At 32.7% G+C, this 26,743-nt stretch overlaps 1 protein-coding gene across 2 annotated transcripts in view; it reads left to right on the forward strand.

The window, feature by feature from the left end:
- Positions 1-25,404, forward strand: part of LOC143059452 (innexin unc-9-like) — a 38,227-nt gene extending 12,823 nt beyond the window's left edge. The window contains exons 1-2 of one of the 2 annotated variants that reach the window (XM_076232952.1): positions 8,482-8,605; positions 20,206-25,404. In XM_076232952.1, the coding sequence (XP_076089067.1) occupies positions 8,604-8,605; positions 20,206-21,463 (1,260 nt within the window). In that variant the 5' untranslated portion in view covers positions 8,482-8,603 and the 3' untranslated portion in view covers positions 21,464-25,404. Of the gene's footprint in view, positions 1-8,481; positions 8,606-20,205 lie in introns of those variants that run through there. The other variant, XM_076232953.1, reaches the window with a different exon arrangement.
- Positions 25,405-26,743: the final 1,339 nt, after the last annotated feature.

Here is a 26,743-nt window from a genome sequence, read left to right on the forward strand (position 1 = left end):
TTTAGGAATAAGGGGCCAAAAAGGGCCCAAATAAGCATTTTCTTGGTTTTCGCACCATAACTTTAGTTTAAGTTAATAGAAATCTATGAAATTTTGACACAAGGTTTATGACCACAAAAGAAAGATTGGGATTGATTTTGGGAGTTTTGGTTTCAATAGTTTAGGAATAAGGGGCCAATAAAGGGCCCAAATAAGCATTTTTCTTGGTTTTTGCACAATAACCTTAGGTTAAGTAAATGGAAATCTATGAAATTTAAACACAATGTTTATGACCACAAAAGGAAGGTTGGTATTTATTTTGGGAGTTTAGGACCCAACAGATTAGGAATTAGGGGCCAAAAAGGGACCCAAATAAGCATTTTTCTTGGTTTTCGCACTATAATGTTAGTATAAGTAAATACAAATCTATGAAATTTAAACACAAGGCTTATGACCATAAAAGGAAGGTTGGAATAGATTTTGGGAGTTTTGGTCCCAACAGTTTAGGAAAAAGGGGCCCAAAGGGTCCAAAATTAAACTTTGTTTGATTTCATCAAAATTGAATAATTGGGGTTCTTTGATATGCCGAATCTAACTGTATATGTAGATTCTCAACTTTTGGTCCCGTTTTCAAATTGGTCTACATTAAGGTCCAAAGGGTCCAAAATTAAACTTAGTTTGATTTTGACAAAAAATGAATCGGTTGGGTTCTTTGATATGTTGAATCTAAAAATGTACTTAGATTCTTGATTATTGAAGTTTTTTTGGTCCAGTTTTCAAATTGGTCTACATTAAGGTCCAAAGGGTCCAAAATTAAACTTTGTTTGATTTCATCAAAAATTGAATCCTTGGGGTTCTTTGATATGCCAAATCTAACTGTGTATGTAGATTCTTCATTTTTGGTCCTGTTTTCAAATTCAAATTCTACATTAAAGTCCAAAGGGTCCAAAATTAAACTAAGTTTGATTTTAACAAAAATTGAATTCTTGGGCCTCTTTGATATGCTGAATCTAAACATGTACTTAGATTTTTGATTATGGGCCCAGTTTTTAAGTTGGTCCAAATCAGGATCTAAAATTATTATATTAAGTATTGTGCAATAGCAAGTCTTTTCAATTGCACAGTATTGTGCAATGGCAAGAAATATCTAATTGCACAATATTGTGAAATAGCAAATTTTTTTTTAATTAGAGTTATCTTTCTTTGTCCAGAATAGTAAGCAAGAAATATCCTATTTGTGCAATAGCAAGAATTTTTTTAATTGGAGTTATCTTTCTTTGTCCAGAATCAACTTAAATCTTTGTTATATACAATATACAATGTATATACACTTTTTACTACCAACTGATAAATTTAAATAATCTTTACCATTCAGTGATAACAAGCAGTTTTTTTACATCTTAATATTTTATGATGTATTTAAATGAGTAGTTATTGTTGCAAACTCCATTAGAAATTTGAATTGATATCAGTTTTGAAAAAGGGAAACGGGGATGTGAAAAAAAAGGGGGGGTTAAATTTTTCTCATTTCAGATTTCATAAATAAAAAGAAAATTTCTTCAAACATTTTTTTGAGAGGATTAATATTCAACAGCATAGTGATTTGCTCAAAGGCAAAAAAAACCTTTTAAGTTCATTAGACCACATTCATTCTGTGTCAGAAACCTATGCTGTGTCAACTATTTAATTTTAGATTTAAAAAGTTTGAAGAAGAAATCTTTAATTGATTTGTAAAATCTTGGCATTTGTTTTGTGTAAAAAAAACACCATGTAATGTCAAAAATTTGATCACAATCCAAATTCAGAGCTGTATCATGCTTGAATGTTTTGTCCATACTTGCCCCAACTGTTCAGGGTTCGACCTCTGCGGTCGTATAAAGCTGCGCCCTGCGGAGCACCTGGTTGAAACATGATTAAAAGCAAACTTTTTCTGTCATTTTTTAAATATTTGTGCCAAAAATTCATTATTCATAGATCATACAATATAGCATCAAATAATCATCGAAGATGGGAATATATTTTTATTGATTTTTATTACATTTTTATAATTAAGGATGTTTGATCCTCTTGTTTTTGACTTTTTGTCAGATATTCAGAATTCTGTAGTTTTATCCATGTAGGGCTATTAAAAATTTTGCCGGCTAACCCCTACTTTTCTTTTGATAATTTTATAACGTAAACTTTGAAAGGCCATGAAAATGTTATATAATCCTAGTCATTTTTTTTCAGTTTTTGAAAGAAACAAGATGCAATTGTTAAATGTATGAAAACTCTAGAGAGATTCATTACCCGGCAAATTTTCAATAGCTTATACCTCAAAAACAAGATCACGAACCTTTCATATTTTTATGTTCTTAAAGGTTCTGTTATTTATTATACTACCAATCGATATTAGTCTTTTGAAAAGCTTGTTAGCGAGTAGCGAACATCCTTAAGACATTGTTATGCTTTTTTATGCAATACATTACTGTCTTGTTTGAAACGTCATTATATTCACGTAGCTCAATTTTCTTTTAAAGATGTAAATAAAATTTATTGGCAAATGTGTGTTTCTTTTTCATATTGACGCATGAACCAATTAAATAAGTAACGAAAAGACGCATGAACCAATTAAATAAGTAACGAAAAGACGCATGAACCAATTACAAGTAATTGAACAGAAAGCAAGGGACACGACATTCACAATCAACAATCGGAAAACCTCGGCTGATTTCGGTACCCTACGTTAGAGTGTAAGATCGACCGAAGTGTGCCGAATGACAAACTTGCAAGTTGAAGAAGGACAGATAAAACTCATGACAAGAGAAAAGGCTGAAGAGCAACAAAAAAACATGTTCACAAAACAGAAAACACAAAATTCAGCAACAAGAACCCCTTCACAAATTGTCTGATTGGTATGATTCGTCATATAATTATCTCGCACGACAATTCGAAACAAACCCGGATGTTGTTAAATAACACAATTTCATCCAGTTAAAAACAAATCCGGATGCTGTAAAGAAAATCCAACTTCATTAACATTACTACATAAAATGATACAGGATAAACACTTCAAAATGACGCATATATATGATTAATACTGAAACAAAAATAGCCATTCTTTCCCCGTTGCGTAAATTTAATATGACCAATTCTTTTCATTTGTTAGTTGAATAATGATTGAAGGACATATTTCACTTAAAAGTGAGAAAAAAAATCTGATTGCAAAATATATCATGTGTCCGCTTTGCTTACCAGGGTCTGGCAACACTCAATTATTACATCAGCCAAACAAATGTTTGCCTCAAATGTTTGAAGGTGTGTATCATTTAGACGAATCAAGAGGATCCCGAAATGAAAAATAGAGCGGAAATAGGACCATCACTGACAAATCCAATTTTCAACTATCTCTTGACAATCGACAATCCTCGGATGAATCCGCAACTCTCCATCTATCGGTAAGATGGAATGGAGGAGCGGAATCTACCGAGTTTATACGAGTTGATTTATTTGCGTCGTTTATTCCGCTCGGTAGATAATGATAACCAGTGTTAAATGGAAAGTTCAATTTGTTTAGTCATGATTGTTGAAATAACTTTGTACTGTTTATTTTGTTCATGATAATCTATATACATAAAGTTTAATAATTCACATTGGAAACTTGATTGCTCTTGTTTAACGTCCATTGACAAATTTCTCATGCGTATAATAATTCATCTTATCCTGCAATCAGCCAATCATTGTACAAATAACAAACAAACTTTTGTTGTATTGGCACTTTAACAAATAATGTGACCTGTTACTGCGCTTCCATATGCTAGTATTGAGCAAACGGTAATGTGAATATTTCTTTGGCTTAAATTGATAGTTCATTTCAATGTCCTCTTCTCGGTCCGCACTTAAACTATGTCGATTTCTTTTTAAAATCAGAGACAACTATTTGAATTTATTCAACTAAACATTAAAGTGTCGTGTATAAATTGTAGTATAGAACAATACATGTACTCGCTACTCATCAGAAGAAAAGCTGGGCAAGCAAGCCTTGCTTTTCTTCCTGTCTCTAAAGCTCGTACAAATAATTGTATAGTATACATTGTGTATATTTATGTATGGAATTAAGAACCATTTTATTTCTCCATAAAAAGCAGGAAAAAGAATGACGATAATGACAAGAACTTCAACCCTAGTAAGCTATTTCCCCATGTACGTTTTTCCTTTTCCTTGTGAACGTTTTCCTTTCCCCTTTGAAAGTTTTCCTTTTCCTTGTGAAATATTTCATTTTCATTTTCCTTGTAGCAATCAATATTAAACATGTTAAATATACAAAAGAAGATGTGGTAAGGTGGCCAATGAGACATCTCTTCACAAGTGATTAAAAGACACAGAAATTAACAAATAATAGGAAAGTATATTAATATGATTTCCAGTTTTATCCGGTTCGGACGTACATGTAGATAACAATATATGTCCTGCTTTTATAATTCTCAAAAAATAAAGTAACTTTCGTTTTCTCGTTATCCTCCGCTTAATTTGAACTCGATACCTTCAACGTCTGCAAAAACGAGTGTTACATCTGGCATGAAACCTCAACTGAAAATTGTGATACATTAGAAAGTGATTTAAATCATTTAATAGTATGAATTTCACAAGTATAAGAATATTATGTTACTAAATCATACGCGCAAGAATTTGCCAATGTACTCTCAGTTAATGTAGTATTGAGGGTCATTGTGGTTTTGTACAGAACATATTTATCAAAGTGGGTTTTTGTTTTTGTTTCTACAAAAACACTGTATAGGGTCGATATGGATGCGAATTGATGTACACATGATAAATTAGTTCAAACTAATTCTTAACTAAAAAATAAAAAAGAAAATATGCTGAATAATACGGTTATTAAAAATGTTACGAAAATACGAAAACGTGCAATGAATGTCCGATATATGGGTCCGGATTGGGTTGACAGACGATATAGAATAATGGACAAAACAATAAATATAAAAAAAAGAAAATAAAGAATGGAAAATAAACATGCTAAATAATAAAGAATACGAGATCATTTGGTTCTGAAATATACAAAATAAAAAACAATATATCCAAAAAGTATAAAGAATAGAGAAAAATGGGGTTAAAAAATAAAGAACAGCAGCCAGACTTTTATGGATATCGGCTGATCTCACGGATGATTCCAATTACAATTAATTTTGATGTTCAAGTTGTGAATAACTTGCTAGTTGCATTTTGAGCACTCGATATATCCCAATCTTTGCTAGCCAAGTTTAACGATCCGGTCCCTCTTGTCTTCTTGCATGTCTGGAGATGACTGGGTCGTAACCCTTGGCTTGCGAAGATGGCATATCACTAGTGGCTGATGGACAACTTCTAATTTTCTATGTCATATGATGAACTGACAATTGGGACTAGTTGTAATGTTCTATTAATCAGGACATAGTTTCTGTGTTACCAATAATAATAATTCATTGATACAGTAACTGTGGTTACTCTCTCGGTCTCTTTGTCCGTTTCTCGCACGCCCGTGAGGATGTAGACGTTGACAAGCAGCGGAATATACGCTGATTTAATTTGGTTATAAAACCGAAGATCATGAAGATGTGGTATGAATGCCAATGAGTCAACTCTTCTCAATGACCAAATTACACATCTATTGAGACCTATAGGTCACGGGACTGCCTTCAATAATGAGCAAAGCCCATGCCGCATAGTCAGCTATAAAAGGTCCCGAAAAGACAAAGTAAAACAATTCAAACGATAAAACTAACGGCCTAATTTATGTACAAAAAAAGAACGAGACTCCTGACTTGGGACAGGCACATCTATACGGGTTTAATATGTTATGACTGCGTATGTGGTTACAGTTCTTGAATAACTCCATTAAATTTATCATCATTTTGCACCAATCTGGAGTGTCGACAATCAATTGGTCTCAAGTGTCAGGTGTTTTGGCAAATAATTAAATAGAACAAACAACACATTTATCGATCGAAAGGCAATAAAAATAAAGGAACTCATTGTTCTGATTCATTACATGGTCAATCTGTCCAGTTAATGACCTCTTGAAGGTTACCGGGGTTAACATCTGCTTATTAGATATCCATTAAAATAATTAAAAATGGCGCCTAAAATAATTGATACCATAAGGGCTAAAGTATGCATGACGGTTAAATGAAAATAAGGGTATCATTCTTGAACATGTTGAAATAGAGGCTCTGTTTGGGGTTCTTATAACTACACCATCGATACTATTTTTATCTCCCGCTTAGCGGGCTGAGTAATTACAATGCATGACGGGTAAATGGAAGCAAGGGTATCATTCTTGAAATAACCCGTATATTTCAGTCCCTCTTTGTAATCGATCGCTCCTACTTGTTGATGTAGTAATCTTAGATCAGCGGAATATATCATAAAGACTGAATTATTCGGGTTATTCTTGAAATGAAGTATTATAGTTACAGTTGTTATTAATTCGTTTGATGTGTTTGAACTTTTGATTTTGCCATTTGATTTGGGACTTTCCTTTTCCTCGGAGTTCAGTATTTTTTGTGTTTTTACTTTATACAAGTAAAAGAGGCTCTGTTTGGGGTTCTTATAATTACACGATTGATACTCTTTATCTCCTGCTTAGCGGGCGGGGGAATTACAATGTATGACAGGTAAATGAGAACAAGGTATCATTCTTGAAATAAAAGTATTAAATTCGTAAAAGAGGCTCTGTTTGGGGTTCTTAAAATTACATGATACATGTAGATACTCTTTATCTTTCGCTAAGCGGGCGGACGGATAACAATGCATGAGCGGTAAATTTCTCCGACCATCATCCCGGATGGCCTCTATTATTACAAATAAACTCCTGTTGGTGACCTTCTGTTGTTGTCTGTTCTATGGTCGGGTTGTTGACTTTTTGACACATTCCCCATTTCCATTCTAAATTTTATCATCATAGATACAACACATACCTATTGTATTAAATTTTATTATTAATTACCTGTTTTCGTCCTGAACATAGTTACATGAAATATTTGATAGACGTAAAGCAACCAACACTCAATCAATCAACCATGATGATAAATGTTTAAACCTATCCTAGAGATGTGTGGTTGAGCTCCATTCTACTCCAGAGTCAGACATCTTTGTATATAAGTACATGCAGGACAGTTTAAACAATCTCAATATATAGTATATACCTATGTCATTGTTTATGCCAGGAGACAGGTATTAAACTCTTCTAATATGAAACCAAGTGAAAAACAGGTTCCTTAATAAAACAGTCTTTAGAGCTGACGACAAGAGACTCTTAGTTAGTTTTACTTGTATATATATAGATATGTGTGTGTTCAACTCAGTTATTTTATTGTTGTTGTTACTTTTGTTTATGTCACAAGTATAATGTTACTTATATGACAAAATAAAGATTATTATTATTATTATTAAATATGTATTTTTTACCTTATTTTAAGAAACAGAAAAAGTAGTGGCGTTTAGAACTGATCACTGGGTTGTTATATAATACAATATAATAGAACATATTTTAAGAGTTCAAATTATAAATTGATGTATAAATAAAACACAATCACGAGCTTGTCTGACATGGATCTGACCCCCTCAGTTCTAAAGACTGCTTAATGAAGACTCAAATATAACAAACAATATAAAAAAGATGTGGTATGATTGCCAATGAGACAACTATCCACAAAAGACCAAAATGACATTAACAGCTATAGGTCACCGTACGGCCTTCAACAATGAGCAAAGCCCATACCGCATAGTCAGCTATAAAAGGCCCCGATAAGACAATGTAAAACAATTAAAACGAGAAAACTAACGGCCTTATTTATGTAAAAAAATGAACGAAAAACAAATATGTAACACATAAACAAACGACAACCACTGAATATACAGGCTCCTGACTTGGGACAGTTTAATACAAAAATAATTACACGGACATTATCGAGTGCGTATTCCTATGAAAAATAAGGATAAAGTTAAGTGGTTTTCCTTTAAAAATCATTTTAAATAAGTACCATTTCAAAACACGAGAGGAGTAGTTGTCTAAACCACACTTTGGCACAAACATACGTTATAATTAAAATCCTTAAATACATGTATATTGTAGGAAGGATTAATTAAGTAATCTTATTTAGAACCGTGCAATCGAAATTTATTTTAAGCGTAAATAAATTGAACCCCCGCTATGGCAGATTAGCGCTTTGTTTTACAAGGGAAATACACAAATCTATATGATTTAATCCGTATTAATCTTAATAGAACCAATTATTTTGATTCTTCTATGTGAGGGGGAGGGGGTATCTGGAAGACAGACATTTAGATTAATTTAGTGTAAAAAAAAATTGTATAATTAGATATTTTAGACAAGTGCCAAATCTGAATCATTTAAAAAAAAAGAAGAAATTGAATAATATTTTAATACAGCTTTATGGTCAGTTGACACCTAATCTAAACTCCCACGACGAGCCTCATTTACAGATGCCTATGAAACATAAGAATAAAGTTAACTTGTTCTCCTTTAAAATCATTTTCAATAAGTACCATTTCAAAACACGAGATGAGTGATGGCCTAAAACAATAAATATGCTTGACTATTGGAAAAAAATAGTTAGAGTTTGATAATGTAAGTATACATTATTTCTTTTACTTATCTATGTTGTTACAATTACAAGATCAAATTTGAAAGCCGGTTTGACGTTAAAACGCAAATCAAAGAATTCAATTTCATATAACAGCAACCTCGTTTACATGGATAACTGGGACGTCATAAATCTTTCGCAGTATAAATCACCATTTCTATATTTGTTTATACATTTGTGTATCTTGAGATAATTATGAAAATATTGCCTCTTGTAAGACATGATATGTATCTTAGTGTTCCTAAAATCAATATTAATACAATTATTAATATTATTAATAATATCATATTAGCATGTTGTCGGCCTGATCTGCCCCAAATATTTGCTACTTGACAAGAAACAACAAATTCCATCTGCATCTATCTCTATTTCTTTGTTGTTGTTGTTGTTGTTTTAGAAAACTGTTACTTGATTACGGAATCAGAGGTAAACGTTTTAACGAAATAAATTTTGGAGTTTTTAGTTTGAACCTAATAATTTGGCTCATAAATGTTCATTCGGTTTGATTCGTATTTCGGTCAAACAACATTTCGACATTACACCCTAACACTTGAGACAGATCATTTATAGATTCACGTATCTAAATTTTAAGAGATTTGTCGTGTTATTGTGTAATATTTTTAAAATCTGATCTCAGGAAAAGTACATACACTAGCTATAAAATCATCACAGTCCGTTTTACCGGAAGCTGTCGATTGCCTACCGGAAGCTATTAGTAGTCACAAGTTTAAGTAGTAACATGTCGTATTCAAATAATTACAAGCTGACTGTTATAAAGTTTAAAGTTTCAAGTGATAAATAATATTAACATTAGTCAAGTTTTTCGATCCTAATTATTTATAGGGCAGTTTGAGGTAAACACTTTCAAATTGCAATTGACAACATACTTTTAAGTGCGTTATGCACTGAATCCACTTCAACTAACCGCCGGTCACTCAGTCTGTCCTTTTCTTTTTGCGTAAACCTCTGAGGGTTTACGCAGTATATATTGGACGATGTCCGTAGTCTTTCGGAACACCGGATGTTATTCGGAATATATCTGTTCTTTCTATGGCCATCTTTCATGTACATGCGCAATAGCTTATTAATTGACCTACGCATTAGCATCTTTAAGTTGCTATAGAGATATGTTACAAATGATGCGGAATTCATTATGACAGAAGCTACTTTAATGAGCATTTGAATACTGCCTTGCACGCAATTACAAGCTGCTATAATATTTACCTTACATATATGCGTAGTTACTTCAATTAGAGTCAAACGTTTAAACCAGCTGATTTTAGATATGAGATAAGATTTCATGTAAACCATTTGATTTATATTCGAAACGAGATTTGTCAAAACTAAAATCTATAAAAATAGCATTACTAACATTTCATTTAAGATTCTGAGTCAAGGGAAGATGTACATGATATACAAAGCAGGCTATTTCAATTTTTTATACGACCGCAAAAATTGAAAATTTTTTGGTCGTATATTGGTATGACGTTGGCGTCGTCGTCGTCGTCGTCGTCCGAAGACATTTGGTTTTCGCACTATAACTTTAGTATAAGTAAATAGAAATCTATGAAATTTAAACACAAGGTTTATGACCATAAAAGTAAGGTTGGGATTGATTTTGGGAGTTTTGGTCCCAACAGTTTAGGAATTAGGGGCCAAAAACGGCCAAAATAAGCATTTTTCTTGGTTTTCACACAATAACTTTAGTATAAGTAAACAGAAATCTATGAAATTTTAACATAAGGTTTATGACTACAAAAGGAAGGTTTGGATTGATTTTGGGAGTTTTGGTCTCAACAGTTTAGGAATATGGGGCCAATTAAAGGTCCCAAATAAGCATTTTTCTTGGTTTTTGCACAATAACTTTAGTATAAGTAAACAGAAATCTATGAAATTTTAACATAAGGTTTATGACCACAAAAGGAAGGTTGGGATTGATTTTGGGAGTTTTGGTCTCAACAGTTTAGGAATTAGGGGTCAATTAAAGGTCCCAAATAAGCATTTTTCTTGGTTTTTGCACAATAACTTTAGTATAAGTAAATAGAAATCTATGAAATTTTAACACAAGTGTATGACCACAAATTATTGTGCAAAAACCAAGAAAAGGGTCCAAAATTAAACTTTGTTTGATTTCATCAAAAAATGAATTATTGGGGTTCTTTGATATGCCAAATCTAACCGTGTATTTAGATTCTTAATTTTTGGTCCTGTTTTCAAATTGGTCTACATTAAGGTCCAAAGGGTCCAAAATTAAATTTAGTTTGATTTTAACAAAAATTGAATTATTGGGGTTCTTTGATATGCTGAATCTAAACATGTATTTAGATTTTTAATATTTGGGCCCGGTTATCAAATTGGTCCACATTGAGGTCTAAAGGGTCTAAAATTGAACATTATTTGATTTCATCAAAAATTGAATTCTTGGGGTTCTATGATATGCTGAATCTAACCATGTATTTAGATTTTGGATATTGGACCATAATAGGTAAATGTCCAATTTAAAAATTTTAAGTTTTTAAGTTTAATTCTTAGATTACATTCATTCTGTGTCAGAAACCTATGTTGTGTCAACTATTTAATCACAATCCAAATTCAGAGCTGTATCAAGCTTAAATGTTGTGTCCATACTTGCCCCAACTGTTCAGGGTTCGACCTCTGCGGTCGTATAAAGTTGCGCCCTGCGGAGCATCTGGTTTTTCATGCTGAAATTAAAAGGTAGTCTTTCTTGCACTTTATCAAAATTTTACGTCTAGGATAGACCAAGGACGTATATAATCTAATATACTTCCTTGAATAGATGTTAAAAACGAAGATTTTTCAAAACAAAATAATCGTTTATTGAAAATAACGTTAAAATGCAAATTGAAATACAGTTATTTTCTTTGTTTAAATATTGCAACATTATTTCCTTTTTATTAAAACAAGGAGGTAATATAACCTCCTTGATTAAAATAAAAAATCTGGATCCTTTTCGTTATCAAAATATGAAGCCTCGGTCACACCTTAACGGATAGCTCGAACGGATGCCTAACGGATAACTTTTTTTCAATCCGTTTATGTCCTTTAGACGTCCGTTCTTATCCGTTAGACGTCCGTCAATATCCGTTGCATGTCCGTTTAGCGAACGTTTTATCCGTCGACGTCCGCTCTGTCCGGTAGAAATTTTCGAGCATGTTCAAAACTTTGAACGGACGTCCAACGGATTAAATGTCCGTTGAAAGCCCGGTAGCCGTCCGTTTTGTACGGTATTCGTCCGTTTCGTTTCCGTTTTGTATCCGTTACGTGTCCGTTATACATCCGTTGGAGGTCTGGAAGATAAATTCACCAACGGACTTCTACCGGACGTTAAACGGACAAAACGGATGTTGAAAGAATGAGAAACGGACTTCTACCGGACGTATAACGGATAAAGCGGATGATGGACGGATCTGAAACGGATAAATGCCAATGGAAAACTTTGGGTCAGAATTGTCAATTATTGGTACGTCAGATTTCTTAAGGTTCGTGAATTCTTATTATTCATAATCGATCTTAGAGTAAGGGCACGTCTTCACAATCAATCATCTTTTTCAGGCCAGACACTGCCCTTTGGTGGCATTCTAAAGAACAAACAAAAAACAGTTACACAGAAACATTTTGAATATTTATGCGATTTACATGTGTTATTATTGTCGCCTTTAATTTTTCCGTATATCTTGTTCATCCGTTTTATCAGGTACGCTTCCGTTATGTGTCCGTTTTATGCGGTACTCGTCCGTTGGATGTACGTTCGACATCCGTTCTGCCCGGTACGTTTCCGTTTCTCGTACGTTATATCCGGTGTGTGTCCGTTATGCATTCGTTACACGTCTGTTTTATTCGGTCAGTACATCAACGGACTCCCAACGGATAACAAGTTTGTCAACGGATAACTTTTATTTTCACCCGTTAGCCGTCCGTTCGTGCTATCCGATAAGGTGTGACCGAGGCTTGAATAAGTAGATATTAGATATGAAGAAAAAAAAACTAAAACTGAAATCTGAATCTAAAATATATTTTAGAAAAGTACATTTTACTATGCAGATGAAAGAAAGAATACTTCAAGCAATGAAATAACGAATTGAATGTGCCGCTTTTAAAAAAATTACGATCGATAACCTTAAAATTAATCAGGCATGCAATTTTAGCAGACTTGACAGGGTTAGCGATAGCTATCAAATGTCTATTTATAGACACCGAGTGATGACAGATGCAGACAGAGATAAGAAAAAATAATTTCTATTATATAGGTATATGGGTCAAGGAACAGATTATCTAACTATATGTTCCTGCAGTAATTAAGGCTCTTCAAAATGTTCGTCAAACAAAAATAAATAATTATTCTTCCTTGAAGACGGTCAGATGATGGATTTTCGGCTTTAATACATTAAGGCAGCAACCATTTGATTTTCGGGGGTGGGGTATGCATTTTTTTTCCCGGACAAACTGTTTTTCGACTGCAATCTAATTTTTTTTCGGTTTTTGGCGACAAGTCGAAAACAATGTTTTTCTTTCAATTTGAGCATTACATATAGTGGCAGCTGAAGGTGAAACAAACATTTTTTTTCTCAGATTCCAAAACAATTTTTTTTTCTCCAAAAACTGGAGAGAAATTTTTTTTCCAAGAAAATCCAAAGCCTCCCTCCCCCAGAATATCAAATAGTTGCTGCCTAAGTTCGAAAATGAAAAACAGTGGAAGGAGATTTTTAGCCATCTCACTGATCAGTAGGCCACACAGTGCCCCCAAATTACCGGTATAAAACTATCCAACAATCTAATTCTTTTACCACGAAAATAATATAAAACAATACATTTTTATTAAACAATTATCTAATATTTAATGCCAAACAAGCATTTGATTTGGGTTTACGATTGCATTTCTTTTTTTAAAGAAAGCAACTTGTCTTTTCTTTTTGCATGTCATTGTGCATTTTATTCGTTTAAAAAACATGTAAATGGTATGATGCATACTTGAAAAGCAAGATGGACTTTGGATTTTTGAAAGTTGGGCGGTATCATTTTATGACAATTTTATACTAAACATTTTCACATATCACCATGATCATGGAAACATGAATTTTTTGTTGTTTTTTTTGGTGATCAAACGAGGAGCGTATCGCCTTCTACGATTCCCCTGGTTCCGCTTCAGTGTGGCGTGATTTTTTTTTTATTTAATAGAAAATATCGTTAATAGGGTGCTTAAATTTAAAGAATAAAGAATAATGAACCAAAAATACAAAGAAGAAAGAAAAATTGAGAAAAGAAAGAATTAGAAAATTGAAGGCCCCTTTTAAACCCTCAAACACAGTGTCTTTACTAAAGAATACATGGTTGCTCAGTTGAAAATCAAAACAGGTTGCTGTGAGAATAAAAGTATATTTAATGTGTCATGCTACGGTTGATAGTATAAACATATTTTTCAAGAGTTACGTAATATTTTGCTGATAAAGTGAAACAATGAAAAATGTAAAACAGATTTTAAATCTCTTATCGGATGACGATAACTTTGTGCATGTATTATATAAACTAGAACACACCCGCGAAATCGCGGGCATTCAGAGCGTAGTTTAAAGTATGTAAAGTGTTGTTGGAAGAATTTTGTAAAATATTGAATGACTGGAGAATTTCAGCAAATGTATCATAAGTCATAGGTTATTGGGGACAGGAAAATGTTTTTTTTTTATCCCTCCTCCTTCATTTCTAAAATTCCCAATTTTTGGTTTTCTATCAATTTCAATATGAACATACATTTAGTATGTTATGAACATTTAAGTAAGGAACCTGTAATTCAGTGGTTGTCGTTTGTTTATGTACGTGTTACATATTTGTTTTTCGTTCATTTTTTGTACATAAATATGGCCGCTAGTTTTCTCGTTTGAATTGTTTTACATCGTCATTTCGGGGCCTTTTAAAGCTGAGTATGCGGTATGGGATTTGCTCGTTGTTGAAGGCCGTACGGTGACCTATAGTTGTTAATTTCTGTGTCATTTTGGTCTCTTGTGGAGAGTTGTCTCAACATGGCAATCATACCACATCTTTTTCTGTTGTTGAATGATAATAAATGAATTTTGTAAAAGATTTAATGACTGGAGAATTTCAGAAAAGGTATCAAAAGTTCACATGAATAATTTTAGCGCTTATCTGTATATTATGAACATTCATCACTATATAAATTCAAAGTTACTAAGGCTGCAACCATTTGATTTTCTGGGGGGCTATGGTTTTTTTTTGGAAAAAAAAGTTTGTTTCCAGTTTTTGGAGAAAAAAATAATTTGTTTTTGATTCTGAGAAAAAAAAAAAATGTTTGTTTCACCCTCAGCTGCCACTATATGTAATGCTAAAATTGAAAGAAAAAAATTGTTTTCGATTTGTCGAGAATAAAATAGATTGTTTTTCGCCGCAAATTTGTCTAGAAAAAAAAACCATAGCCCCCCCCCCCCCCAGAAAATCAAATGGTTGCTGCCTAATCGATCCATGGTGGTCAATTGATATAGTATACAGACCCTCTCCATTTAATAAACTCTGTGACCGCCGTGGATAGTAAACTTGAAAATGATAGCAGATAGAATTAAAATACACTTTATTCGTAGTATATGTATGTTCAAAGTATACAGAAAAACGAATTAAAATACACTTTATTCGTAGTATATGTATGTTCAAAGTATACAGAAAAACGCAAACCGGAAGTCTAATCTGACTTAAAATTTCGTCCAATGACGGGACAATATCCGGATGCCTTTTTTCTCGTTTTTCTCCCAAAATAACTCAATCTGAATAATCATATAAATGGATGACAAATGCGACTATGCACTGTACCTATAGGACACAGAGCCGTGTTGATTAATTTATTGTGGAAAGAAGAGAAGCGACACCCAAAATGAGGTCTTCTCGTTTAATAGTATAGATAACAAGTATTGTGGTCAGGTTGACAAAACCTGCTTCAGATTTTAAGGAGGCTGCATACCTTTAAACAATCTCATCTTGAAATTATTTTACACAATGTTAAGTTTTCTGAGACGATATATTAAGGTGGTACCAAACACCTTGTTTAATTTTCATAAAAACTTCAGACATTTTACAAAAATATAAAATAATCAAAAAAACTTGAACCACATATTTTTATTGGAAAATGTCGTTGGCTTTAGCAGTTTGTCAAAAACTTGGTCATTGAGAAGCTTAATATTTCCTTAACAATAGAACGTGATTATAACGTTTGACTGATTTTTACTAAATGTAGTGTTATGTACACCTAAACAGTATTACAAAATATTTAATGGTATCTATTAAACATTATATCCTTCTTTATTGTGTTTTTTTTTTAAAGCAATGATAAGTGGTGAGACTTTTTAAACTTGGTTAATAAAACATTGGATCCTTTAAGTCTGCTAAATAAGTTGCATATGCGGCACGGGTTTTGCTCATTGTGGAAGGCCGTATGGCATGTATGGTCCCCAATAGTTGTTAACATGTGACAATTATACTATAATAATCCCAGTGTTAACATATACACAAGTTCATTTCTGGTGGAGTGTTGTCACATTGTCAACCATGCCTCATCTTCTTATTTCAATAAGTTTATCATTAAAAAAGGTCGTTATTGCTATAAACCGCCTCTAAGGTCTCGTGGTAGTGTTTTCGCCTAGACTAATCATGTCGTCATTCCAACTGACCGTTTTAAAATGGAACCTAGTTGTGTACTTAATGTGATGGATTTAGTACATATTAAAGCTTTGTATTTTGGGAAAGAACTTTTTTCCCATATAATATTTTTCGCAATGGAAGATGACATGAAATTCATCATTGACATCACAAATAGAGCAAAAATTGCATGGTCTCTGCTGGTCAAATGGTATAGTAATGCTCGTTGCTGAAGATCTATAGTTGTTTACTTCTATATATAAATAGGTCTGTTGGTATCTTGTGGAGAATTGTCTTATTGTCAATTATACCATATAGAATGAAATTCAAAACAGTGTGGCTAAATTCATCCATTGACTGGGACAATTTACGTGAACGTTTGTCTGTAACGACCACTGTTCACGACGTACCTACGATAGACATTTAAACTGTGAGACAACCAAAGGTTTCTTAACGCCTTTAATTATAAAATAATTCGAAAAATTAATCAGGAATAACCTTTATGTTTTGATTTATATAATTGATATAAAATAAAACATCGTGTTATTTCTGATTAATTTTTCGAATTACTTTATTAAGGTGTTGAGAACCTTTGGTGACCCCATAGTTTAAGTGTCTTTAAAAGTACATAGTGAGCAGTGGTCGTTACATACAAACGTTCACCTAAATTGTCCCAGCCAATGGATGAATTTAATGTGTCAATCAATGGCCACAACCACACTGTTTTGAATTTCATTCTATATATATATGGTATAATTGACAACAAGATATATATAAGTCCCTACAGCTGTTAATTATATAATTTGTTTTGCCATTATCTAAATCAGTTTCATACGTTCAATGCCTTTTCATCCATCTCTTAACAGGTATACCGAATGTAAAAATGCCATTGAAATTTCATTGCCGACAACTGCCAGCATACGTGTAGTTTTAACCAACATTTGTTTTTCTCATGTTAGGAATGTTACTATGTATAGCTTTACTTCCTTGTAATGGTTTGATTATACTTTTTTCCCTTTTTAATTTTATCAGCTCTTTAACGTTTCTGTTAGATCTTAGCTGGAATGAACGCAGATAATGAACCTTTAAACGGTATTTCAAGTTAAAATACATCAGCTATGTAAAGAGATATACTTATTATCCCGACCTGTTAACGGCCGTATGCAAGTACATATTATCAAATCCTCGTTGAAACTACAAATAAAAGCTTCCTTCTGTCGGGCTTCGTGTAGACATGCTTTATCGAATGACGAAGTTTCAGGTTCATCACTCATCATTTTCCTGTTGACCAAATACTTATATATTCTAAACGTAATGGTCATGTAAGTTTTCGTGGTATTTTTCTAGGAAAATACACATAGAAGCTTCCTAAAATATGCTATCAATTTTCACGTGAATACACCTTATTACCCTACCCTGTAACGCGTTTTCCGATTCTTTTCTTTCATCAACTTCCTGTTTACAGAATACTGAAAGCGAAGGTATCATTTGTAAGCAACTATAATCATGATAATCAAGATTATAGTTCACAGTTTTACATGTTCTTGTTTTCACTCCACTTGTAAATTTATAAATTCAAATTCAAATATTTATTGCCATATAAACTTTAAACATTAAGTTTGTGACATACAAAATAATAAACAATATATAACTATATTTCACACAATCATTCATTTACAGTAAATATTCCTCAGTGTTAATGATCTTTTGATGTAGGACCCCAATTTATTTACTTGTGATGGTGTTGATGGATTGAGTATAAAAATCAACTGTTCTTCATCAGATAAATCTTTAACAGAAAAATTTAAATCCAGATTGTTAAAAAAGTTATTTCTTAGTTCCATATTTAATTTACAATCTAATATAAAATGTTTTTCGTTTTCTAATGTTTTACATTTAAGGCATAATCTCTGCTCTCTAGGAATATTAGTATGTCTGCCTTTTTCTATATTTAAATTATGGTCACTAATTCTTAGTTTTGTTATTAATTTTCTATAAGTAAAGTTTGGTGTTCTTAAATAGTCTTCAAAACATAAATTTTGTTTAAGATTCTTATATAAATAAAGTTTACTTTTTTCATCAATGTTTTGCATCTTATCATGTATCAAATTTTCAAAGTATTTTTTATACGACCGCAAAAATTGAAAATTTTTTGGTGGTATATTGGTATCACGTTGGCGTCGTCGTCTGCGTCGTCGTCGTCGTCGTCGTCGTCCGAATACTTTTAGTTTTCGCACTCTTAACTTTAGTAAAAGTGAATGGAAATCTATGAAATTTTAACACAAGGTTTATGACCATTAAAGGAAGGTTGGGATTGATTTTAGGAGTTTTGGTCCCAACATTTTAGGAATAAGGGGCCAAAAAGGGCCCAAATAAGCATTTTCTTGGTTTCGCACTATACCCAAATAGTTTAGGAATTAGGGGCCAAAAAGGGGCCCAAATAAGCATTATTCTTGGTTTTCGCACCATAACTTTAGTATAAGTAAATAGAAATCTATGAAATTTAAAGACAAGGTTTATGACTATAAAAGGAAGGTTGGGTTTGATTTTGGGAGTTTTGGTCCCAACAGTTTAGGAATAAGGGGCCCAAAGGGTCCAAAATTGAACTTAGTTTGATTTCATCAAAAATTGAATAATTGGGGTTCTTTGATATGCCGAATCTAACTCTGTATGTAGATTCTTAATTTTTGGTCCCGTTTTCAAATTGGTCTACATTAAGGTCCAAAGGGTCCAAAATTAAATTTAGTTTGATTTTGACAAAAATTGAATCCTTGGGGTTCTTTGATATGCTGAATCTAAAAATGTACTTAGATTTTTGATTATTGGCCCAGTTTTCAAGTTGGTCCAAATCGGGTCCAAATTAAACTTTGTTTGATTTCATCAAAAATTGAATAATTGGGGTTCTTTGATATGCCAAATCTTACTGTGTATGTAGATTCTTAATTTTTAGTCCCGTTTTCAAATTGGTCTACATTAAAGTCCAAAGGGTCCAAAACTAAACTAAGTTTGATTTTAACAAAAATTGAATTCTTGAGCATTTTTGATATGCTGAATCTAAACATGTACTTAGATTTTTGATTATGGGCCAAGTTTTCAAGTTGGTTCAAATCAGGATCCAAAATTATTATATTAAGTATTGTGCAATAGCAACAAATTTTCAATTGCACAGTATTCAGCAATAGCAAGAAATCTTCAATTTCACAGTATTGTGCAATAGCAAGAAATTTTCAATTGCACAGTATTGCACAATAGCAAATATTTTCAATTGCACAGTATTGCGCAATAGCAAGAAATATCTAATTGCACAATATTGTGCAATAGCAAGAAATTTTCAATTGATTGGAGTTATCTTTCTTTGTCCAGAATAGTAGTTGAATCAACTTAAATCATTGTTTTATACAATATACAATGTATATTCACTTTTACTACCAACTGATAAATTAAAACAATCTCTACCATTCAGTGATAACAAGCACCTTTTGTTACATTTTAATATTTTATGATGTATTTAAATGAGTAGTTATTGTTGCAAACTCCATTAGAAATTTGAATTGAGATCAGTTTTGGAAAAAGGGAAAGGGGGATGTGAAAAAAAGGGGGGGGGTTAAATTTTTCTCATTTCAGATTTCATAAATAAAAAGAAAATTTCTTCAAACATTTTTTTGAGAGGATTAATATTCAACAGCATAGTGAATTGCTAAAAGGCCAAAAAAATATTTTAAGTTCATTAGACCACATTCATTCTGTGTCAGACACCTATGCTGTGTCAACTATTTAATCACAATCCAAATTTAGAGCTGTATCCAGCTTGAATGTTGTGTCCATACTTGCCCCAACCGTTCAGGGTTCAACCTCTGCGGTCGTATAAAGCTGCGCCCTGCGGAGCATCTGGTTGATATTTAAATCCATTTATGTTTTTTTGTTTCAGGATTGGGGCATTGGGGAGTATTGTGTCCTGGAGTAGTGTCTCCGGGTCTGCGGACGATGATTGGATAGATAGAGTGAACCATATATGGACAGTTCTATTATTAGCACTCTTTGCAGTTGTAGTCACTTCCGGTCAATATATATTAGGCGATGCTATACAGTGTTGGACGCCTGCAGAATTCACAGGACAATTTAATTCCTACGCCAAATCTATATGCTGGATTTCAAACACATATTACATTCCCCAAGGTGATGTTATTCCAGAAAACATCGAAACGAGACAGGACGCGGAAATAACTTACTACCAGTGGGTACCGATAATTCTTTTGTTTCAAGCGTTGATGTTCAAAATACCAAATATAGCATGGAGATTGTTAAATGGATATTCCGGCATAAATATGGACAAAATTTGCACTTTGTCAGAGTCTACTCTCATGGCGGCACCTGACGACAGACTGAAAAATATATCGCACATTGCAAAGTATATGCACCGATGGATTGAAAGCCAAAGAGATTTCCATGACAACGCCCTCGTACGTATGCGTCGGCGTGTTTCCAGCGTCATTATTTTCTGTTTAGGAAAACGTGATGGCACATTTTTAACTGGATATTACATTTTTATAAAGTTTTTATATGCAGCAAATGTAGTCGGGCAGTTCTTTCTTCTGAATGCTTTTATGGCAACTGACTACAATGTGTTTGGATTCGAAGTAATGAGCTATCTCTTTACTAATGGAGAATGGACACCATCACCGCGTTTTCCTCGCGTGACTTTGTGTGATTTCGTTATCCGACAATTGAGCAATCACCATCGCTACACCGTTCAATGCGTCCTGCCGTTAAACCTTTTCAACGAGAAAATTTTCATTTTTCTATGGTTCTGGTTGTTTCTTATGGCTTTCCTCACATTCTTTAATTTCGCTTCATGGCTATATTACACTTTATTCAAAGAGAACAGAACTCGCTATGTGAAAAAATACTTGAACCTTTGCAACGAGATTTCAACGGGATTTGACAAAAAGTTAGCTAGAAAGTTTGCTGACGATTATTTAAGAAATGATGGCATTTTTGTCTTGCGTGTGATAGAAAAAAATAGTTCCGGCATGGTGCTCTGTGATCTTGTTATAAGTTTATGGAAATTGTTCAAAGAGGAATATGGAACTGCAAAGAAACCGGAAGTAATAGATACTGAACCCGTAAAAAATGGAAAGATAAACAATGACGGTTATATATCTAAGACCCCGTATGACGTCTCTTAAGACATTGAAAACAGACGCGGGCATTTTTAATGAATTTGCCATCTTTAAGATTCTTCGTGGAATTATAAGACATGTAAAAACTTCGTTGTAGATAAAGAAAATATACCTTCTATAAAAATTACTGATGATGATAAATTTGCCATAGATTGTACGTGGAATTAGGAACTCCGTTGTAAATATTGAAAAAAATACTTTCGTAAAAATTACTGACTTATGATTAATTTGCCATAGATTGTGCGTGGAATCAGGAACTCCGTTGTAGAAACAGAAAAAAAATACTTTCGGTGTAAATTGCAGATGTTTTATTAATTAAAACATGTAAAAGGAACATTTCAAGTACTACATGTTGAATTAGGTGACCCGTAGAACAAATAGTTCACGAACCTGTCGGTTATTGACCATTGAAACAGACACTTGTTCCATTTTTCAGGTTAAATTCGTAACCTTAAATTGTAACCTATGTTTATGTGTCATAGATTCAGTACTGAGAAAAGTCTTTTAAGTCGAAATGTTCATTTAAGGTTATAAGTATTACTGTCAAAAATAGAGAGGCGAAGATTTTTATTTTTATTTGAATGATTATCAGGTTTCTACATTTTGTTAAACTATTTTTTTAGATAATTGTAAGGAAGCAATCTCAATTTTTAAAATTGCTGCCATTTTGTTCACTTACGTTTAACAGAGAACACCAGATATTAGCCATTTTTTTAAATTTTGACGGGAAATATTCTCTCTTGACTTTTCATAGCTTTATCATTGACAAGTTTAAGTTCTCAAAAACTATTAAAAAAATAAAATTCTATTATAAGACGTTTACAGATGGCTTGTCATTTCACATGTAAAAGATTTATAAAAAGAAAAATGGGGGTCAATTGGCATTTTTTTAAGGCATTCAAATGGATAAAAACAGAGAATTCCGAAAATCTGATAAAAATCCCAAAACATGACAAGCGAACTTCCGACATCACACACGTTACTTTACGAATTGTTTTGCATTTAAGCGTTCAAGGAATTTATTAACTATGGAAAATTAACATGATTTAAAAAGAATATACATGATTTATTTTTATTTTCTAAAATAATTGTTTGGCTTCAACTTGTAAGTAAGTCAATATTATTAAGATATGAATGTAATATTTGCCACTGTCATTGTGTGGTATTAACTTTTAAAAAGGGAAAATAAACTATTTGTTGAGGTTTCAAATTGAAATAGCTTAATGCAGAAAATCCTATTTGGTCTGATGATTGAAGGTTTAACACGTTTATGACTTTATAAATTCTAACATGTGCCATGCGTTTTCTCATATACTTACACAGTCCTGTATAATAATTTGTAATATTCATTCCACTTCACACACATCTTGCACATGCATAATTCAACGGGGTTCAAAGTTTAATCCCGGCCATTTTCTGGCCTTTTTTTATTTCATATCCATCCGATGTTATCACGAAATCGACCATTTATATACCATGTATATGTTTATATATTGTTTTGTATGTATATATATTATATATTATATTTAGGAATAATTCAAGATGGCCAAACATTTTATTTTTATAACAAATTTTTGCTGGAAAGGGACCAATCTTTTTATACTTTTCAATGTGTATTTCGTGTGCATTTAAGTGTAATTTTTGTATATGTGTATTATTTTTGCAATTTGGTTAAAAAAAATTGAAATTTATTTATGTTTTCGCAATTTTTATGAGTAGTAATGTTCGTTTAGTATCCTCTATAGTCATGTAATAGTCGAAACAACATACAGCAGGTATCCCGATCCAAAATCCACGGAGGGTTCCGAAATCCGCGGAGAGTTTCGAGTACTGTGGAACAATTTATTGAGGCTGTTTCACGGTGTGTACATTCACTCTGGATCCGATTTTCATTGACAATAAACCTCCGCGTGAATCGATTTCAGACTAAAATTACGAATTGCGCCAAAATGTGCAATTTCTCCTCGGGATTCCAAGGGAGTTTAACCAATTTCGATGAATGGTTATAAAAGTTTAACCAATTTCGGTTAAGTTTATTTTTAACTTTTACGAGTGATGTGGAATTTTATACATCATTTATAGATATGGAAACGTATCTTATCTTTTATATCATGTTTTTATTTGTTTTATTTTTAAGTGTATTTAATTGCTTCTAGCTCAAATGGATAGTTGAAGTAAAGAGTTGACCACTGTCATTGTGTAGATAATTGACCATTGCCACAATAGTGTTCATGATGTAGAGTTGACCACTGTCGTCGTGTAAACAGTTGACCACTTCAAGCGTGTGGAGAGTTGACCATTGCTATCGTGTAGAGAATTGACCACTGTCGTCGTGTAGAGTTGACCACTGCCATCGTCTAGATAATTGACCACTGTCGTCGTGGAAAGAGTTGATCACTGTAATCGTGTAGATAATTGACCACTGTCGTCGTGTAAAGATTTGATCACTGTAATCGTGTAGATAATTGACCACTGTCGTCGTGTAAAGAGTTGATCACTGTAATCGTGAAGAGAGTTGATTACTGCTACCATGTAGATAGTTGAGTAGAGAGTTGATTACTACAATCGTGTGGAGGGTTGATCACTGTCATCATGTAGAGAATTGACCACTGTAATCGTTTCAGTAGAGAGTTGACCGCAGCCATCGTATAATCATAGGGGGGAGGGGGGGGGGGGTAAAACATTGTTCATTTTATCTCTTTTAAAAACTGTAGTTATACAGACTTCTGATACTTTAATTTGTCTTTATAACCTAAAATTATGTATTTTCCTTTTCTATAACCAAAATTTACCGTAAATTGTTCAGATAAACCTCTTTGATTCCGCCTATATCTTGTATATGCTCCTTTTCGACGTTAAACACTTGTTAGCAATCAATCAGTCAATCAATCAACCAAGTAGTCAATAATGAACCAATCAATCAATCAATTAATCGTTTTTTTTTTAATTACATGTTCTCGACTACTACATTGTAATTTTTATTTTTACGATACAAATGTTCATAATAATTCAGTTGTCTTGGGTTTTTTTTTTATGTTGCATTCAACATGCTAGACCAAACAAATGTTACTGGTCGTATACTTGCAGTCATTTTCTATTATTTTGTTTTTTTTGCATAATAACTTGCACATACATTGCCTGTTTATATGTAAATTTATTGTTTTGTTCATTAGACATGATTTCTTTTTTTTTCTGATTTTGGTATGTGACATGAATCATATGTTTTCATACCACTGGGATACCTACTCGTCAGAATACAACATCATTAGAATGCATTGTGATACATACATATAGTTGACTCAATTGTTTTGGGAACATAATGAAAACAAAAAACTTTTGTTCCGTCATTTTTTTAATATTTGTGCCAAAAAAAATCATCAAAGATGGGAATATATTTTTATTGATTTTATTACATTTTTATAATTGAGGGTGTTTGTTACTCTTTTTTTTTTTTTACTCTTTGTCAGATATTCACAATTTTTTTGTTTTATCTATGAAGGGTTATTAAATATTTTGCCGTCTAACCCCTTCTTTTCTTATAATAACTTTAATTATTATTATTATTTTTGAAAAGCTATTTTTGAAAATGTAATATAATCGTTTTTCAGTTTTTGAAAGAAAAAATATTCAAATGTTAAACAAATTGAATGCTAAATGCAAATGAAATGTATGAAAAATCTAGAGTTTCATTTCCCGGCAAATTTCAAAAGCTTATACCTCAAAAACAAGACCACGGACCTCTCGTACTTATATGTTCTTTAAGGTTTTGTTATATCTTAATCTACCAATCGATACTATAAAAAACTTGTTAGCGAGTAGCGAACATCCTTAAGACATTGTTATGATTTTGTTATGCAATTATACATTACTGTCTTATTTGAAACGTAGTTATTATATTCACGTAGCTCAATTTTCTTTTAAAGATGTAAATAAAATTTATTGACAAATGTGTATTTCTTTTTGATTTTGATGCATGAGCCAATTACAAGTATGAAAAGATACATAATGATGAACCAATTACAAGTAATTGAAAAGAAAGCAACGGATACGACATTCAAAATCAACAATCGGCAAACCTCGGCTGATTCCGGTACCCTACATTAGAGAGTTAGATCGGCCGAACTGTGCAGAATGACCAACTTTCAAGTTGGAGAAGGACAGACAAAAATCATGACAAGAGAAAAGTCAGAAGAACAACAAAACAACATGTTTACAAAACAGAAAACACAAAATTCAGCAAAACAAACCCCACAAAAAAGGAGCGAATACTTATTAGAGACATATAAACTACTCTGTGCTGGTAAAGAGGCCCAACCGAGTCGAACCAAACTATGTGAAACGATCCTGGTAAACTTATCGATCCTTTGAATAAACTTAATTTATTCTAAAATGTTACCAATTCAACGCTGTAATTAAATCTTTGAATATTGGTTTTATTAGCTCACCTTTCCTAAAAGGAAATGTGAGCTTTTGCCATCACTTGGCGTCCGTCGTCGTCCGTCCGTCCGTCGTCCGTCGTCGTCGTAAACTATTTCAAAGATCTTCTCCTCTGAAACTACTGAACCAATTCAAACCAAACTTCATCTGATTGATTCCTATGGTATCTAGAATAAAGTTTGTGTTTTAATTCCCATTTCATCAAAAAACATGGCCGCCATGGCTAAAAATAGAACATAGAGGTAAAATGCAGTTTTTGGCTTATAACTCAAAAACCAAAGCATTTAGAGCTAAACTGACATGGGGTAAAATTGTTTATTAGGTCAAGATCTATTTGCCCTGAAATTTTCAGATGAATCGGACAAACTGTTGTTGGGTTGCTGCCCCTGGATTTGTAATTTTAAGGAAATTTTGCTGTTTTTGGTTATTATCTTGAATACTATTATAGATAGAGATAAACTGTAAACAGCAATAATATTCAGCAAAACTAGATCTACAAATAAGTCAACATGATCAACATGGTCAGTTGATCCCTTTAGGAGTTATTGCCCTTTGTAGTCAATTTTTAGCCATTTTTCGTAAAACTTAGTAATCTTTTACAAAAATCTTCTCCTCTGAAACTACTGGGCCAAATTAATCCAAACTTGGCCAAAATCATCTTTGGGGTATCTAGTTTAAAAAATGTGTCGGTGACCTGGCCATCCAACTAAGATGGCCGCCATGGCTAAACATAGAACATTTGGGTAAAATGCAGTTTTTGGCTTATAACTCAAAAACCAAAGCATTTAGAGCAAATCTAACAGGGCTAAAATTGTGTATTAGGTCAAGATCTATCTATCCTGAAATTTT

This window comes from Mytilus galloprovincialis, chromosome 14, assembly GCF_965363235.1.
Source record: "Mytilus galloprovincialis chromosome 14, xbMytGall1.hap1.1, whole genome shotgun sequence".
NCBI lineage: Eukaryota > Metazoa > Mollusca > Bivalvia > Mytilida > Mytilidae > Mytilus > Mytilus galloprovincialis.